Source organism: Lepidochelys kempii, chromosome 1 (assembly GCF_965140285.1).
Source record: "Lepidochelys kempii isolate rLepKem1 chromosome 1, rLepKem1.hap1, whole genome shotgun sequence".
NCBI classification, from domain to species: domain Eukaryota; kingdom Metazoa; phylum Chordata; order Testudines; family Cheloniidae; genus Lepidochelys; species Lepidochelys kempii.
In genome coordinates this window covers 331,516,546-331,535,014 of record NC_136380.1, presented here as the reverse complement: position 1 = coordinate 331,535,014, position 18,469 = coordinate 331,516,546, and the positions used below count along the sequence as shown (strand labels likewise).

Genomic DNA, 18,469 nt, shown 5'->3' with positions numbered 1-18,469 from the left:
TCACTCCCTTGCATTCTGATATGCTTACCTCAGCTCTTTTATCTTTGCATGGCCCTGCTATGTGTACGATTTGTAGCCCTTCTCCAGAATGCCATGAGAAATCTGGCCATAGGTATAAAAGTGCCTATGGCTGGAGCGCAGCTGGGACTGCTCTGCCTCCTCTCCTCACAGTGCCAGCAGATCCAACAACTCAGGTGTGCTCCAAGCAGGACAGCATTTGCTGTGTGGAGCCACCATTGTCATCTGCGAAGATGCTGTGAGAGCTGTCCATGCCAAGAAAACAGGAAGTGGAATTTCAAAAATTCCCAGGTCTTTAAAGGAGGAGGGGTGGATGCCTGTGTACCTGGGTGCTAACTGCTGACCAGAGCAGTCACAAACGGCACTGTGGGACACCTCCTGGAGGCCATTTACAGCAACATAACCAAGTGCAGTGTCTACACTGACACTTTATCGATATAACGTTGCCGCAAAAAGCTCTTCGCCTCTTGTCGAGGTGGTTATATTTTGTCGGCAACGCAGGAGAGTTTTGTTGGCAGAAGGAGCATTGCAGTGGGTACACCTCCACTGTTTTGCCAACAAAACTGTGTAGTGTAAACAAGGCCTTAGTGTAGGCTTGTGCCTTGCAAGAAAAGTCTCGCTCTACACTTCTGTTCATTCAGAACTACATTGTCACAGCCCTTATTCTACTGGGCAGGGAGTACTACTTAGCCCTGTTTGGATTGTAATTCTGGCTACAGGGAAACAGCAGGAGTAGCTCACTTGGTACCCTTTCTTCACCTTTGAGTAAATGGGCAGGAAGAGTGGGAGGAGTGGGAGTAGCCTTGGCTCTCTGCCCTGTATTTCCAGTCAAACACCTAGCTGGATGCACAGCAAGGAGTAAGCTGCACCCCAAAATGAGGGGAAGTAACTTATTCCCCTCCAGAGTCAGTGAGGAATTGTGTCAGAGGGTTTGTTTTCATGCACCGGGGCACCATGGTAGCACTTAAGTGAAGACATGACTATGCCAAAGGGAGAGCTTCTCTTGTTGGTGTAGTTAATCCACTTCCCTGAGAGACAGTAGCTATGGCAACAGGAGAAGCTCTCCAGTCAAGATAGCACCATCTACATGGCAGGGTTAGATCGGTATAACTATGTCGCTCAGGGTCGTGGATTTTTCACACCTCTGAGCAATGTAGTTATACCGATATAGGTCTGTAGTGTAGACCCGACCTGAGTAACAATTTGTTCTCTGGGCTGCTCCTGGAGCAGTGAAATTAGGTGCCACCCCTAACTCAGACAGATCATGAAGTTCCAATCTATCCCTCAGTGTTAGATCTTCCATTCATCCTCACTGTCCATCTGGCTGTGAAACAGGAGAGCTACCATCCCAGTCCTTTTGTTCCCTTTAGCCAAAGGACTGTTCCCTGCTAGTTCCCTACTATATTAGCCACTCCAATGTGGGCAGAGATGTGTAGAGATAGTGGTCTTGAACCTACCCACCTCTTCACCAGCCAGAAGAGCTGACTGACTTCAGAGACTCACAATTGGCTTCACATTTCCTGATTTACAAATGGTTCTTCTAGAGGAGGCTACATTAAGTTCTTCTTAGTATTCAAACAGAATTCAAAAGCACTTGTTATCCAGCTCTTCTTGAACCTTTACTTGAAAGTTATCTGAGATCTGTTTTTCTATTTGCATCACAGGATCATCCATAAAGATGGCTTCACAGATCAGGAATGCATGGAGTTCAGATCTGTCATTTTCAGTAACATATTGCAATCCATCCTGGCTATCGTGAAGGCAATATCCACTTTAGGGATTGATCATAAAAACTCAGCCAGTAAAGTGAGTATGACATCTGTGCCTTTGAAAAGGCATACAAATACAAACGTTTGTATCAAGATAATGGATGCCTATGGGATAGCAAGAGAGCTCAGCCTTTGTTTTACTGTAGTGGACACATTTATTCTTCTTGAATTTTGTTTGTGTCACTGTGTCCTTCGGCATCTGAATTGTAACATTTAACACTGAATTGAACATTTTTTTGAAGGCTGACACATGAGATTCGAGATCTAAACTTTTGAGTAAAATGTTATTCAATTTGTACAAATATTGCCCAGAACCCAAACCAGTAACTCACCTCCTCGCCACTAATAAGAGAGAGAATCCCTTTGTGTTTAATAGCTACTTTTCCACTGCTGTTGGGAAGTGCAATGAATTTTTCCCTTTTATGGACAAATTTGGGGGCTCAGTTTGGGGGCTGAAAGGTCACAGCCATGGTGAGAGTAGTGCAGAGTTACATGGCCTGCTTGTGCTCCCCAGAGCTCCCACATTGTGCAGAAGCAGCACACCCACCACTGCATCTGTAAGGGGTGCAGCGCCTCCTCCCCTGTGTGGTTGCTTAATTCTGCTGGTGGTGCACAGAGGAAGACGTGACCTCCACCCCCCACTTCTCTCTCCAGCCTCATGAGGGTGGCTGGTGGCACTAGTGGTGCTGGTACTTTCCAATCCCTGAGTACCCATCAAATATTGCCACTGTGGCTTGCACACGGTGGAGTGCACAGGGAGTAAAGGAGGAGGGAAGCCCCTTGCTCCCTCACACACACTTTGTGCCCTTGCACACGGACCAGCTACTTTGAAGTCCTATTATGTATTAATGTTCCATATGCAAAATGAAAGCGTTAGGTCTACTCTTTAGAGATACAGACATACAAGTAATTCTCACTTCCTCCACACAAGAAAGTCTATTATCCCAGACTTTTCATGCAAAGCTCCCATCACTATCACCAGGAGCCGCAGGGACAGAACTCAAATAAGGGCCTACATCTTTCCATTTAATGCTATGATTAATCAATTCCCGGTAATTAACACATATATTCCCTACAATTCACATCTATTGATCTGGAATCACAGTATAGTAAGGTCATATTGGGCTTTCAGAGTGGAGAAGCCCCAGCAGGTACTGACCATCTCCTTGTTGCTAAAATGGCAGTTACCTCCTGATTTCACTGCAAGGCTGTGCCTCTTATGACACATAAGGCAAAATGCATCTGTGAAAATTCAGCACTTGCTAACTCCGTCACAATAGAGAACAAATTTGACACACATGGTGCTCTCTCAGATGACGTAGAATCAGCTTGGACAGCCATAAATACAATCATCCAAGAAGCCAGAGATGCTGTTCCCAAACTGGAATGCTACAAGTGATTCCCTTGGCTATCTGATGAGATATTTCAAATTTTGCATAAGAAATCTAAGGCTAAACAGAGCCATGATGCTGCTGAACAAGGTGTTTGCCATGGTGCCATTGACAAGGCACTTTTTGGTTGAGAGTAAAAATGGGGCATGAAGCTTATTTTGACAACTTGGCAAAAGAGACAGAAGATGGAATAAGATCTAATAAATTATTCTCTGCATTCAAAGCTACTTACTCACTTCGATCAAAACTGGACTTTGCATGAGGTTTATGTGGATAAATACAGCTGATGAGTAAAACATGTTTGACCCAAGAAGTCCTGCAAAGATGGAAAGAATATTATGAGACTGCTCTTAACAATTGTGAATTAACTCCATGCCCATATATGGATGCATTACTAGTAGTTGCATTTCCTGACCCTGAAACCTGTATAGATGTTCCTACATGGGAAGAGTATCACTGCCATGAAGAAACTGCAAAGCTGCCAGACCCAATAGCATAACACCTGAATTTCTCAGCAACACCAGAGAACCCAGAAGAGCAGCATTTTTGTCTGGGCTTGTACTACTGGGAAGGTTTCAGTGGAGTGGAAGAAAGGGATCACCATCCCACTTTATAAGTGCAAAGGTCCATGCACTGAGTGCAGTAGCTACAGGCCAATAACCCTGCTTTTCCCAGAAAAGTTTTTATATGTGTCCTACTCATCTACCTCCAGCCTTTCGTTGTGAAATGCCATTGTCCAGAGCAAGCGGGATTCACTGCTAGGCAATCTACAATGCACACTACACTTGCTTTTTGTCTTTTATTTGAGATCTATCACAAATTCAGTGGTGGCAAAAGGTGGGAAAATTTGCAGACGATACAAAACTTCTCAAAACAGTTAAGTCCCAGCAGACTGTGAAGAGCTACAAATGGATCTCTCAAAACTGGGTGACTGGGCAACAAAATGGCAGATGAGATTAAATGTTGAGAAATGCAAAGTAATGGACATTGTAAAACATAATCCCAACTATACATATAAAGTGATGGGATCTAAATTAGCTGATACCACTCAAGAAAAAGATCTTGGAGTCATTGTGGATAGTTCTCTGAAAACATCCACTTAATGTGCAGCAACAGTCAAAAAAATGAGCAGAATGTTGGGAATCATTAAGAAAGGGATAGATAATAAGACAGAAAATATCATATTGCCTCTATATAAATCCATGGTACTCCCATATCTTGAATACTGCATGCAGATGTGGACACTCCATCTCAAAAAAGGTATATGAGGAGAGATTAATAAAACTGGGACTTTTCAGCTTGGAAAAAAGACAAATAGGGGGGATATGATAGAGTTCTATAAAATCATGACTGGTGTGGAGGAAGTGAATAAGGAAGTGTTATTTACTCCTTCTCATAACATAAGAACTAGGGGTCACCAAATGAAATTAATAGGCAGCAGGTTTAAAACAAACACAAGGAAGTATTTCTTCACACAACACACAGTCAACCTGTGGAACTCCTTGCCAGAGGTTGTTGTGAAGGCCAAGGCTATAACAGGGATCAAAAAAGAACGAAATAAATTCATGGAGGATAGGTCCTTCAATGGCTATTAGCCAGAATGGGCAGGAATGGTGTCCCTACTGTCTGTTTGCCAGAAGCCGGGAATGAGTGACAAGGAATGGATCACTTGATGATTACCTGTTCTGTTCATTCCCTCTGGGGCACCTAGCATTGGCCACTGTTGGAAGACAGGACACTGGGCTAGATGGACCTTTGGTCTGACCCAGTATGGCCATTCTTTTGTTCTTATGTCTTTGACAGCAATATATGTAGACCTAAAGACTGTCTTTGATTCTGTCACCAGAGCTGCCCTATGGAAGGCTATATGAGGCACTTGCATTCCTGACATCCTCTTGAGGTTAATTAACGATCTGCATAATGACCGGGGACATGGATGTGATGGGGGACCCATACATCTGAGAGGTTTTACACTAGATCAGAGGTGAATCAGGGATGTTGTCCTGGCCCCAATCCTGTTCAGTCGTGCAGTGGATTGGTTCCTTGAACATATCTCTGCAAATATGTGTATAACTGTCAATTTAACTTCTAATACAGACCTGGATTAAGTAGATGATGTTGTCCTTTTTGGACAGGGTGCAAATTACTTTAAAGAGGCACTAGAGAGCTTTCGACACATGGCAGCTGCCCTTGGACTAAGAGTTTCTCTGGCAAAACCAAAAATCCAGAGTGATGGCGCAAAATTTCTGATACAGGACATCTGTGCTTCCTGACAAACCATGGAAGTAGTGGATGATTTCATGTATCTAGCAGTAAATTGTCATCAAATGGGTACAGCCAGACACCCTGAGCAGAATCAGTTCAGCAGCCTCTGCCCTGAAGGACCTGCATAGGCTCTGGAGCCAAAAGAAAGTGAAATTATATGAAAAAGTTCAGATTTATCAAATCTGTGTACTTCCGATCCCCTTATATGGAACTGAAACATGGACATTGCTTACACAAGACATCAGAAGGTTGGACGCATTCCATATGCATTGCCAGTGGTGACTATTGGGCATAAGATGGTTTGATTTTATCAATAATAGGGATGTATTCTTAAGAACTGGCCTTGAGAGGACTGAAGACCTTAATGGTCACTGCTGGCTGACACTTTTTGGTCATATAGCCCAACTCAGAGATAAAGCTCCCGCACATCGAGCCCTAAAGGTCGGATTTGAGGTCAGGAGGGGGCACTGCTCAGCCAAAGACTGGCACCAGCCACATGGTCATCCACAATTAATCTGGCTGCACCAGATCAGTAATAACTCTGGGGTGCTTTTAGATACCAGGAGTAAAGCTGTACAATGTGGCCATGGACATTTGGTGCCATGGATCGTTGCCATCTAAGCGTATTGTTGTTGCTGTAGAATTCATATCCTGTTGCAAATTTCTCAAAGGCTTAAGCATAACCAAAATTTCAATTGACTTTTCTAGTTATGGCATGAACTGCTTATTGAATGTTACCCTTATGTTCAATATAGATATTCCCCAAAGATTTATTTAATATTGAATTGAAGCCACTTATGTGAAATTAACTTCTTATTCCAAAAGGCAGCATTTTATGATAATGGCATATGGTATTTTGGCCTAAAAATGATAAACAAACACTTTACAGTTTGAAGAAAATGAAGAATGATGAAATGTAGAAAAATATAAATACTGCTAGTTTATAACTAATAATACAATGAGTCTGCCCATATAATGTTTTATTCATAACTAGAGATGCGTGAAAAATTTGTGATGAAACGCAAAACCATTTGAGTTTCATTATGAACTAGAAATGCATGTCACGTTTGTTCCAAGGATCCACCACTTGATGCTCCTTCTTGGTGAACCTGGACTAAATTATGCTTTCCATTACATCATCCAGAGTTCATGGGTATGGGGAACAGCTTCCATATAGGAGAGATTAATAAGCCTGGGTCTTTTCAGCTTGGAAAAGAGATGACTAAGGAGGGATATGATAGAGGTCTATAAAATCATGACTGGTGTGGAGAAAGTAAATAAGGAAGTGTTGTTTACCCCTTCTCCTAAAACAAGAACTATTAATTAAGAAATTAATAGGCAGCAAGTTTAAAATAAACAAAAGGAAGTATTTCTTCACACAACACACAGTTAATCTGTGAAACTCTTTGCCAGAGGATGTTGTGAAGGCCAGGACTATAAAAGGGTTCAAAAGAGAACTAGATTAGTTCATGGAGGATAGGTCCATCAATGGCTACTAGCCAGGATGGGCAGGGATGCAAAACAATGCTCTGAAGTGTTCCTGGCCTCTCTTTGCCAGAAGCTGGGAATGGGCAACGTGGGATGGATCACTTGATTATCTATTATGTTCATTCCCTGTGAAGCACCTGGTATTGGCCACTATCAGACGACAGGATACTAGGCTGGATGGACCATTGGTCAGACCCAGTATGGCATTCTTATATTCTGATCGTTTCTCACAGTTTTGACCTGAGACTGGACAATACTCATTGATTTCAACAGGGCTTTGCTTTTAGATGCAAGTTTTGTTCAAACCCAAACCTATGAAGACTGAAGCAAAAGAAAATGTTTGCACAAAGTTCTTTGGGTGAAACTACTGAGTTTCACAGATCCTTATGGCTAATCCATTTTTTTAAACAACCTTCAATTAAAATACTTTACTTATTCATTTGAGATAGGAATAAAGAAACTTACATTTCAGATCAGACCAAGACTCTACATCTAGAGCAGCATCCTCTTTCATTCTATCCAATGTAATTGGATATTCTGAGGTATATGACACCCAAGTCTGTCAAATTTTGTGAAATATATTTGACTCCAGTGTTTGTATTTTACTGATGCTGGATATACTAGAAAGAGAAATAGACATATAATATATGGTCCACAGGACCCAATCGGCTTTCATGATTCATGCTCAACATCTGTTGTATTTTTCTCTTGTTTTCTCTAAATGACACTTTCCACCAGAAAACTTGGAGGAAGTAGTTTTGTTATTAGTGATGTAGCTATTGTGCTCAATATTGTGTAGATATAGGATAAGGCTTAATTCTGTCACCTTTACTTTCACTGAGCAGTATTGACTCAAGTCAACATGAATAGGATTCATTAAGACACAGTCCCTGCCTTCAGTGATCACATTTAGGAACAGAGAGGATCTACTAGACAGTGCTCCTGCCTTTTTAGCCAGTATTGATCACTACTGCTATAATTTAAAATAAAGGGAAGAGTTTGTTTTGTTTTAGAGCAAAAAAAAGGGAGAATATTTCATTAATTTTTTCAAACGCATCCATTTTTATTCTTCAAAACTTTCAAAATATCATATTTTCAATCAGTTCTAGTTATTTCTTCATTGTGATTCATTTGCTTCACATGTTACAGTAACCAACTTAACTTTCTGCAATCAGCTTCATTCACTCTACAGTATCTATCTGGGAGTGGTGAAAGGGACCCAGGAAAAGTAACAAAACAAAACAAACTTTCAAAAATTAAAAAGAGAACAGACAATTTGTTCCAATGGTTAGAACACAAGACTTGGAATTAGGACACCTTGAGCTCATTCTGTGAAAGGCTTGCTGCATCTTACTCTGGGCAAATGCCAACATTATCAAAACTGTGTGCTCAAAAGTAGGTTTTTAAATCCTTACTTAGGCACCTAACTCAGTAGCCTGGTGTTGAACAGCCATAATACACATTCAAATTAATATCTGGTTGCAGTCATTTCAGTTGTCTTATTATATTACTTAGCTTGGTGAGAAATGATGGTAAGGGATTATTTTCTATAATTATCCACTGATATGACAGTGTATCAAGTGATCCTTATATAATCAAGCTCTATTTAAATTCTGCTTCTCAGCCACTGGGTATTGAAATATATATATATGTTCCACACAGTACATTGCCTGCAGTCTTTTGTTGATTAATTACAACAGGATGCACACAACTATGAATAATATATTTAAAACTGCCACTCTTTTCTTTTTCAATTACAGGTTCCGTCCCTAAAGTCCACATCAGAAGGGAAATGCATTCATTAGCTGGATTCACTTATCAGCTTTTTTTTTTTGGGGGGGGGGGGGTAGTGCCCTAAAGCTAGCAAAACCTGTGTAATATTTTTTTTCAAATTACATTAAAAATATCCTTAGGAAATATTTAAGTCTTAAATCTCACTAACACTTTAGCTCAGACGACATGTCTCTGACACTACATAAAAAAATCTTTCTTGCCATATCGATCTGCTGTGAATAGCTCTATTAGGATGAAACTGACCTGTGGTACAGAAAGCCAGAGGATGCTTTCTTAACCACTTAAGTCCTGCTTTGGACCTGCACCAGAAGGTGGTGTGATAAGCTGCGAGGCCATGAAGGTGTGTGTATGTGCCCCCCCACCTCCCCACACACAGAAAAGTTGCACAGATCAACATAACAACGACAAAAAAACCTGCAAGAATGAGAAATTTCTAAACCACTGTGATTCATTATAGAATAAGTATATTTCAGAAAGAGATCAAGGACCACAATATGTTTGAACTATATTTACTGAAATTTCCCTTTAGGAAGATGAAAGACAACTGTACACTATGGCAAATTCTCTAGAGGATGGATCCATGACTCCTGAATTGTCTGAAATCATAAAGTGACTATGGAATGACCCCCGAATCCAAGCCTGCTTTGAAAGGGCAGCAGAATATCAGCTCAACGACTCAGCAGTTTAGTAAGTGACAAGAATTTTCCCTTAAGAGCGTTTAGATATTGCAGTGATGTGCAAGAAAGACCTAAAATTAGATGGTCTTTACCAGAGCTTTTAAAAGGTAGTTTCTACTAGCCATTCATTTATTATTGCTATCAAGGAAATATAGCAAGTATAGCCTGAATATCGTGAGAAAGGCAGGGATGCAGCAAATGTGGTGGGTGAAAATAAATGCATGGTAACTTGAAAAAAAACAAGACAATTTTTGATTTGCCTATGATGCATTAGTCACATTTAAACAAAGAAAACAAGTAATGATAAGAAGATATTTCATTCTTTGAAATTTGGTTGATAAAATAGTTGAAATATTCTTAGACTTTTGTAGGGAATTTGATTTCGTACAACACAACATTCAGACTAAAGAATTAGTACTATACAATATCAATTACATGGATTAAGAATGGCTAGCGGCCAGATTTCAAAGTAGCTATCAATGGGAAATCATCACTGAAAGGAAGTGTTTTCTAGTGTGGTTTCCCTGGGGTTGGTACTAGACTATTATGTTCATAGCATTCAATCAGAGAAATTGTATAAAAAATACTCTTTCTGGAAGGTTGCAATTGGAATGTAACACTAATTTATTTCTTAAAATCCAGAACCATAACACAAAGAACCAAAAACAGTGAGAAAGTAGAGAGGCATAACTTATCCTACCTTACTCTAGGCTGGCTCTTGGAGACTGACTCTGAAAGACCCACTTCCCTTCAAACCCCTTGCAAACTTAAAGTGATAGCTTGTAATTTTAACACCATTTTCAATACACCACATAGGCCAGATGCTAGCCAAGATTTTCATCAATGATCAGGAAGTAAACAGAAAATCATTGTTGATAAAAATGTGTGGAAGACACAAGATTGGTAGAGTGGTAAATGATGAAGAGATAATGGATACTTTTAAAATACCACTAGATATCAATGTGCATCTTTAGGCACCTAAATACCTTTGAAAATCAGACCTTTAGAGCAGGGATCGGCAACCTTTGGCATGCGGCCCATCAGGAAAATCTGCTGGCGGGCTGGGATGGTGTGTTTACCTGCAGCGTCTGCAGGTTTGGCCGACTGCAGCTCCCACTGGCCGTGGTTTGCTGTTCCAGGCCAATGGGGGCTGCGAGAAGTGGCGGCCAGCACATACCTCGGCCCACGCCGCTTCCCGCAGACCCCATTGGCCTGGAACGGCGAACTGCGGCCAGTGGGAGATGCAATTGGCCAAACCTGTGGACGCTGCAGGTAAACAAACCATCCCAGCCTGCCAGTGGATTTCCTTGGCGTGCCGCGTGCCAAAGGTTGACAATCCCTGCTTTAGACCCTGATTCTGTACTGTTAAAGTGCAGGTGAGTTTTGTCATTGCATTCAAAGCTCTCATGGTCAGTTTAAAGCCTACTGGAGCCAACCAGCCATTCTAACATTGCACTTAAATTGCTTTTAAAACTACTTAGATTGTAAGCGCTTTGGAGTAGAGACTATCTTTTTGTTCTGTGTTTTTTTCAGGGCCTAGCACGATGGGGTCCTGATCCATGACTGTGGCCCCTAAATGCTATTGTAATTCAAATAATGCAGAATAAAAGACACTTCCTCAGAGGATGTAATTCAGTATAGCTCCACTTATTTCTATGGAGATACTCCAATTTATACCTGCTGAGGATCTGGCCCCAAGAGTTTCATTGACTGATCTTTGAACTTTTTTGTTAGGTGAGTCCAGTAAGTTTGGACACTCTCCTTCTTTCCGGTGTTTTTTTATTGTTTTTTTGTTTTTTCTTAAACTTCTTGAACTCTGGAGACCATCTCTATGTTTAGGGTATCATAATTTAGAAATTCCTTGTTCAAATCAGTTCAAATTTGGCTGAAATTTTTTATCTTGGAATCAGACACAATTTATCCAAATTTAAGGTCAGTGTAACAGGGGAAAAATTAGGGTTATAATAGAAATTCAGTTGCAGCCTGAACTATGGAATGACAGAACAAGCACTTAATGCCTCTGGCTTGTTTAGGCACTTAACTGTTTTTGTGTTTAAGAAGACCCAAGGTGTGTGTATACTGACTAGCATATACACATGTGCTTTACCACTTTTACACATAGTGAAGACTGCCGTGGCTCCTGACTCCCACAAACTGACCTCTGGCTAGAGTAACTGCTAGGACCCGTGCTCAGAGAACAGAAATTTAGATCCAATGAACAAGAATTTGATGGCAATTTTAAAACAATAGGTCAGCCATTTCTGCTGGACATATATAACAGGCTGACATTGAAATGCTCAGCTGAGCTGAAGTACTCCTTCCTTCTTCTGTGAAGTCTATTTAGTTTGCAATATGAAAATCCCATTTGTTTACTAATCTGCAAGGACTGGAAAATCCCAGCACTTTTTAAATTTGCAGGTATGTTAAACATTGCCGGATTACGATGGTGAGTTGCGGTGTTTGCTTTTGTAGTTCTCCAATTAGCTGAACTGTACATAGGCACATCGCACACAGGCTAAACCTTGTGTGAGAGATGAAAAAAGCACAAAGCCTAACAAACATCAGAGAGACTTCCATTTGGGCTACATTCATTGTTTGTCTTTGATACACAAATCACTGAAAAAGTGCCGGCTCAGAGACATCCCAGAGGTCTGAAGATGATGACACCATTGTTAAACCACATATCAAAACTGATGTATTTTGCCTTTACATTTTGTTCACTATTTGGATATCAATTGTAAGAGTCAATATACTTATAAGCCAAAAAAGTTCTTGCCTTCCTTTTTGTTGCTAGTTCATAACTCTCTTTATGTTAGCGTTTAACTTCTTAATGGAGGGAATCTTTACATGTTAGGGAGTTGGGTTACTGATGAGCCATTTCTAAACCTTTACTTGAAGTTAAAAGAGATAGGAGAAGGGTGAGCTTCAGGATGGTCAATGCACTCAAGACTCATGAGATCTGGTTCAATCCCTGGCTCTGCCACAGACTTCCTGTGTGATTCCAGGCAAGGCATATAAACTTCTGTGCCTAGTTTACCCCTTGGTAGAATGGGGATAGTACTCCCCATTTCACAGGGGTGTTGTGAGGATATTAACAAAATGGGCCCCCAACTTGGGTTAAGGCCTCCCTGTGCTACTATAATATAAATGTGAATCAACAGTAGTAATTAATAATAAAGAAGACACACACATTCCTGGACCTTCAACTTGTAAATTCATGCATGTGCAGGGAAATTAACCTTAATTGTGAATTCTTCTGAACCATTATGTTCAGTCATTATTACATTATTCCATTTAGAAGAGGAAAGATATTATAGCAACAACCTGGGAACATTGTCTGATGCTCAGTTTCCTGGAAGATCTCCTTCTATCAGAGGGATTTTGTCATGATGGAAACTTCTACTTGATTGAACTAAGTTAACTAGACAAACTACCTTTCTGATCTGTGCTTTCTTAGCATTCTTGAGGAAGATTAAAGATGTGCTGGAGTTGAAGTTTTCCAGCAGATGCTAAATTCTTTTCTTGCTTCTGAGGGCAGATCCCCATTGAAACCTATGGGACACCACTCTGTATGTGAGAGTAGAATGAGTCCAAATAAACACTTTGACACAAGTGTAACTCCATTGACTTTAGTGGAGTTTCTCCCAGTTTACAGGAGTGGAAGAGAGAAAGAAGTAAACACAGGCCCATTTATATTGGGAAAAAACCACTCAGTTTTATTGGTATCAGAAATCTCCCTTGATTCACGGATTATTAAACTCTGCTCAATTTCTTTAGCTATCTCAATGATCTGGACAGGCTGACAGCTCCTGGATATGTTCCCAATGACCAAGATGTTCTGCGTTCACGAGTGAAAACAACTGGAATTATTGAGACTCAGTTTTCCTTCAAAGATATGAACTTCAGGTATAAAACCCTCTGATGCTTCTTGCTGGGTCTGTCACATTTCAAGGTCTTTGTAAAGGTTGAAAAAATAATTACAAAAGGCTGATTCCTCCGGATGCTACTTATCCAAAAAGGCTGGTTTATTAATAACTCAGTTGTGGCATCTTTGAATCCTCTATTACTTATTTGATAGTTCATAACTGAAACAAGCAAAATACTATGTCGTGAACTTACCAAGTTTAAGTTCATAATGAAATGGTTTTTAAGAGATCCCTGAGGAATTTGAATTAGGGTTTAATCTTGCAGCCCATACTCAGGCACAACTCCCACTGTCTTCCTGTCTGTGTACGGATTGCAGCATCAGAGACCTAAAAGGGCATCTTTACATTTGCAAACGTCTAAGAATCAGGTTTCATGCTGTGCCACCTGCATGGTGGCTTGTGACTCCTGTGCAATCTGGTTACCTAAATGATTTTAACAGCATGCAAATATTTTACTGTTATGGATTTGCATCTACTTTCTTTCTTTCTTCTTCTTCTTTTTTTTTTTTACAGCAAGAAGAACTATGATTTGCATTGGCATTGAAAATTATTAGTGTGGGTCAAAAATTGGAATTTCTGTCCCATGTGAAATTCCAGTACTTCAACATTTGTTTTCTTGGAACAAAAGTTCTGAAAAATATTGATCAAAACTAAATGGTCCAACATTTTGAAATCTTCAATGTTTCATTTCAGTTTGTTGAACCAAATCACAATATTTAGTTTCAGCTTTGTTCAATATCTAACTGCCACAACTCCCCCGCTACCTCATAGTTTGGGTGCTTCATTCCCCCCATTCTCCTCTATGGGCTGGACTCCATCTCCCACCACTGTCATGGGATTCTCATGATGCACCCTGACAGTCCAACTGGGTGGGGGATGGGGATACTGCAGGGCACCATTAGAGATGTAGTCCAGCCAGGGAGCCCAGCTCATAAGGAAGAACAGGGGCATGAGTCACCTCAACTACAACTCTTGTGAATAATTTAGGCAAATCCAGATTAATGTCAAATGGTCCCAAAACAAAATGTTTCAATTTCACAAATTAATATGTTTCAATTTGAGTGGACTCCACTTGGATTTTCTCCATTGAGAAAAATTTTAAAAAAACAGCAAAGTCAAAAATTTTCCATAGAAAATTTTGATTTTCAAGAAACTGCATTTTTCATTGAAAAAACATTGATGAAAAATTCATGACCAGCTGTCATAATTCTGCCTTATGCTTGAAAATTGGCCATGTCTGCTTCCAACTAAGGTCTTTTCCAGACACAGAGTAAAACATCCCCCTGCCAACACACCCATACTTCCAATTAAACAATTTTTGAAAGGGTTCGTATTAAAAATATACTAGTACCTTATAGCTCAGCTCGATGATCAAAGGCTCCTAAGTGACTAAATCCCTTTTAAAAGTTAGCTTTTTGAATCCTAAATCAGTTAGGCATTGTGATGCTGAGCGCAGCAATACGTAAATACCTTTAAAAATCTGAGCCTTAATTGCTACTGCTAGGTCAACCAGTGGCTGGCTTCCCCTTACTCCTATGTTTTCTATTGATCAATCTGCCAGTTCTCCACATGCACAAGAATTAACCAAAGAAAATGATAATGGATTTGCATTGCCTTTTTTTAAAAAAGGTTAGGGAGGCTCCCTGCCTGTGCCTATTACAAAAGGCCCCCCTCCCCCATTCATTTCAATGGAAAATTTAACGTCCACTCCTGCACCAAGCTCTGGGTGGATGGGTTCCTTCACCTGTGCGGAGCCCTAGTGACTTAACTGGAGCTCTGCATGAATGTATGGGGCCAGCCACCCAGAGCTCCCTTGGAGAAGTAGGGCTTTGATTTGTACTGGATCCCCAATATACACTTGGAAGAAAAAATGCAGGTCTGCTTGGCTTCCCTGAGGGGGAAGGAGAATAGTGCCCACCCAAGGCTTGAGCCAGCTACGTATTAAAATATCCATACATCTCAAGTTACTTTGTGTACTTCGGAGGTGTGAGTGTGTCTTCAATTATCTATTGTTACACATAGTATGCATGTTATTTTTTTCTGCCCAGAATGTTTGATGTGGGTGGACAGCAATCAGAGAGAAAAAAGTGGATGCACTGCTTTGAAGGAGTTACTTGCATCATATTTTGTGTTGCACTTAGTGCCTATGACACGATCCTGGCGGAAGATGAAAATGTGGTAAGTCAGAAGGGAAAAAAAACAACCTCTTGTGAGTTGTGAAGATTCAATGTGTTCCTGATGGCACATTAGAAACCTTCCCTTCCCCTGTTTGCCAGAAGCTGGGAATGGGTGACAGGGGATGGGTCACTTGATGACTACCTGTTCTGTTCATTCCCTCTGAAGCACCTGGCATTGGCCACTGTCGGAAGACAGGATACTGAGCTAGATGGACCTTTGGTCTGAGCCAGTATAGCCATTCTTATGTTCTTATGTTCCCTTTCCTTTTCCTAATAGGCTTCTTTTAATGCTTAACACACTATACTGGTTTATTGATAGAAGAGCACATCAGAGTACAAGTAACACAAGGTGATGGACGCTGTCAGCTTCTAATCAGCACCTTTTGCATTTTAACAGAACAGAATGCATGAAAGCCTTCACCTGTTCAACCATATCTGTAATCAAAAGTACTTTGCTACCACCTCTATTGTGCTGTTTCTAAATAAAAAGGACTTCTTCCAAGAAAAAATAACAAAAGTTAATCTCAGTGTCTGCTTTCCAGAATATGATGGTAAGTTGTAGGTTTCAAGATGAAAAAGACATTAAAATAGTCAGCATAGGCAAAGCTGCTGAGAGCTGTCAGAAGGTTATTAGGACAAACCCACACTATGTTATCATCATTCTGTGTGGATGCTATACTGATACACATCAGACCAAATTCAGAACCAATATAAGCAGGTGCAATGCCATTGAAATCAATGGAGTTTCACCTACTTATACCAGGCCTGAATCTCGCCCATTTTTTCCTGCATTCCATAAAGATATACTGTAAAATGTGTGAATGCCGGTCCTTTTTGGAGGTTATAATTTCTATGGATATAGAAAAAAGTCATTGTTACAGGCTGGTACAGCAGAACATATAAAGTCATGTTATACTGCACTAGTAGAAAAACAGTGCCATGCTCCAGATTGTTATCCTAATATGTACATTAAGGCCCAAATTTTCAAAAGTGACTAGTAATTTTGAGTAATTCCAACTTGGAATACCTTTCACAGGGGCCCTGATTTTCAAAATATGGGTTCTCCAGCACTTTCTGAAATTCAGGCCCCTTAAAGGTGTCTCAAATTGGCTACCCAAAATTGCTACTCAATTTTGAAAACTTAGGCCAAACAGTGAAACAATATGGGCCAGATTCAAAGGAGCTATGCTGATGCTGGCTTAGGACGTGGCCTTGCATAAACATGACTGAGGCCCACCATTGTCTTCAGACAGCAATCAGCCAAAAGTTTTCTCCTCCACATTCTGCCCTTGGCTTAAAATTGATCCCCTGAACCTCCTTCCAGGATCCTTCTTTCTGTAGGGAAGGACAAATAGGAAAATTACATAAAGAAACAAATATTGCATCCTTAGACCCATTTGGCTTTCTTGCTTTTTCTTGATCTTTTTTCCTCTTTCTTCTTCTCGCCTGCCTTCCTGCAGGCCTTTTCGTTTCTATTTTCAACTCTTTTCTTCCTTTCCATCTTTGTCCTGCTATTTTCTCATCTCTTCCTGTTTCTCCCACTTACTGCTCTCCTCCCTTTGCCAAGTCCCCCAACTCTTTTGCCAGTAGAAAAACAGCTCAATTTTCCAGATTGTTTCAGAAGGGTCTAGCAAATTTGAGTGCCCAACTAGAGACACCTTTTAAAGGGGCCTAATTTTCAGAAGATGGGTTCTCAGCACTTTCTGAAAATCAGGCCCCTTTAAGATATCTCAAGTTGGCCATCCAAAATTGCTAGTCAATTTTCAAATTTGAGGTTTATGTGGTTTTCTTGCTTTTTCTTCCCTTTTTTTACTCCTTCCTCTTCTCACCTTCCTTTCTCCCAGTCCTTTCTTTTCTATTTTCAACTCCTTTCTTCCTTTCCATTTTTGTCCTACTATTTTCTCATGTCTTCCTCTATTTCTCACACTTACTGCTTTCCTCCTTTTGCCAAGTCCCAAAACCAGACCAATTATTTATATGATGAAATATGAATTTTGCTGCTCAGCTTAGTTTCAGAAATTTCAAGCGTGGGTGCCTCAAGTTATCTTCCTGACAAAATTGTTTGTTATCAGCTGCTATGAAGCCTTTGAGGAAAAATGTTTATGTCACCCACTGTTGTCTCCAATTAGGACAAAACACATTTGAAGATGCGGGAAATTACATCAAGAAGCAGTTCCTAGATTTGAATTTAAAGAAAGAAGACAAGGAGATATATTCTCATATGACCTGCGCCACAGACACCCGGAACATCAAGTTTGTTTTCAATGCAGTAACAGACATCATAATCAAAGAAAACCTGAAAGACTGTGGGCTCTTCTAACCATTCGCTCCCTCAGCCCCATCCTCTCTTTTTTATCTCTACCTCTCTCTTCTCACCTCTCTTTATCCTGTGTGTGGGTTGTGGTGGAAAAATGAGAGGAAAGAGAAGGTGCTGTCAGCTGGGCTTTGGTTAGATGTAACTTTATACCTTGGATGTAGTTTGCATTGTAGAACAAAGACCCCTGTGTAAGGAGAGTCATGAGATTATATGATCCTGATGTTGAGAGATTCTGTGCTCCCATACCTCCTATTGGAGTCAGTAGGAGTTTCCCACTAAAATCAATATGAGTTACCAAGGTGATCAGCACTTCTCAAGATAAGGTCATTTATTCTTCAGTGAGGGGGGGGAAATGGGGGTGAGTGAAAGACAATATGCAGGAAGGATTGTGCTGAGGGTTTTTTAGATTTAAGAAAACCTTAATATTAAAAAAATACCTCTAAATATTACCCAATCATTTCAGTTCAGTTTTCTTTTGTTTTCATGTTACATTGATGGTTCAAAATTATGTTGCATTAATTCAACAGTTTTATGCAAATATAGAATAACATGCCCCAATGGAATTTTAGATTGTTGTATTTAGTTGGCTTATGACACAAAAGTTTATGGAATATATATGTATAAATACGTACATACTGTGACAAAGC

At 40.3% G+C, this 18,469-nt stretch overlaps 1 protein-coding gene across 1 annotated transcript in view; it reads left to right on the top strand.

The window, feature by feature from the left end:
- Positions 1-17,825, top strand: part of GNAT3 (G protein subunit alpha transducin 3) — a 40,658-nt gene extending 22,833 nt beyond the window's left edge. Inside the window, 6 exon segments of the mRNA XM_073331887.2 lie at positions 1,683-1,824; positions 9,255-9,412; positions 13,180-13,308; positions 15,377-15,506; positions 15,903-16,056; positions 17,635-17,825. Of these exon segments, the coding sequence (XP_073187988.2) occupies positions 1,683-1,824; positions 9,255-9,412; positions 13,180-13,308; positions 15,377-15,506; positions 15,903-16,056; positions 17,635-17,825 (904 nt within the window).
- The last annotated feature ends 644 nt before the right edge of the window (positions 17,826-18,469 follow it).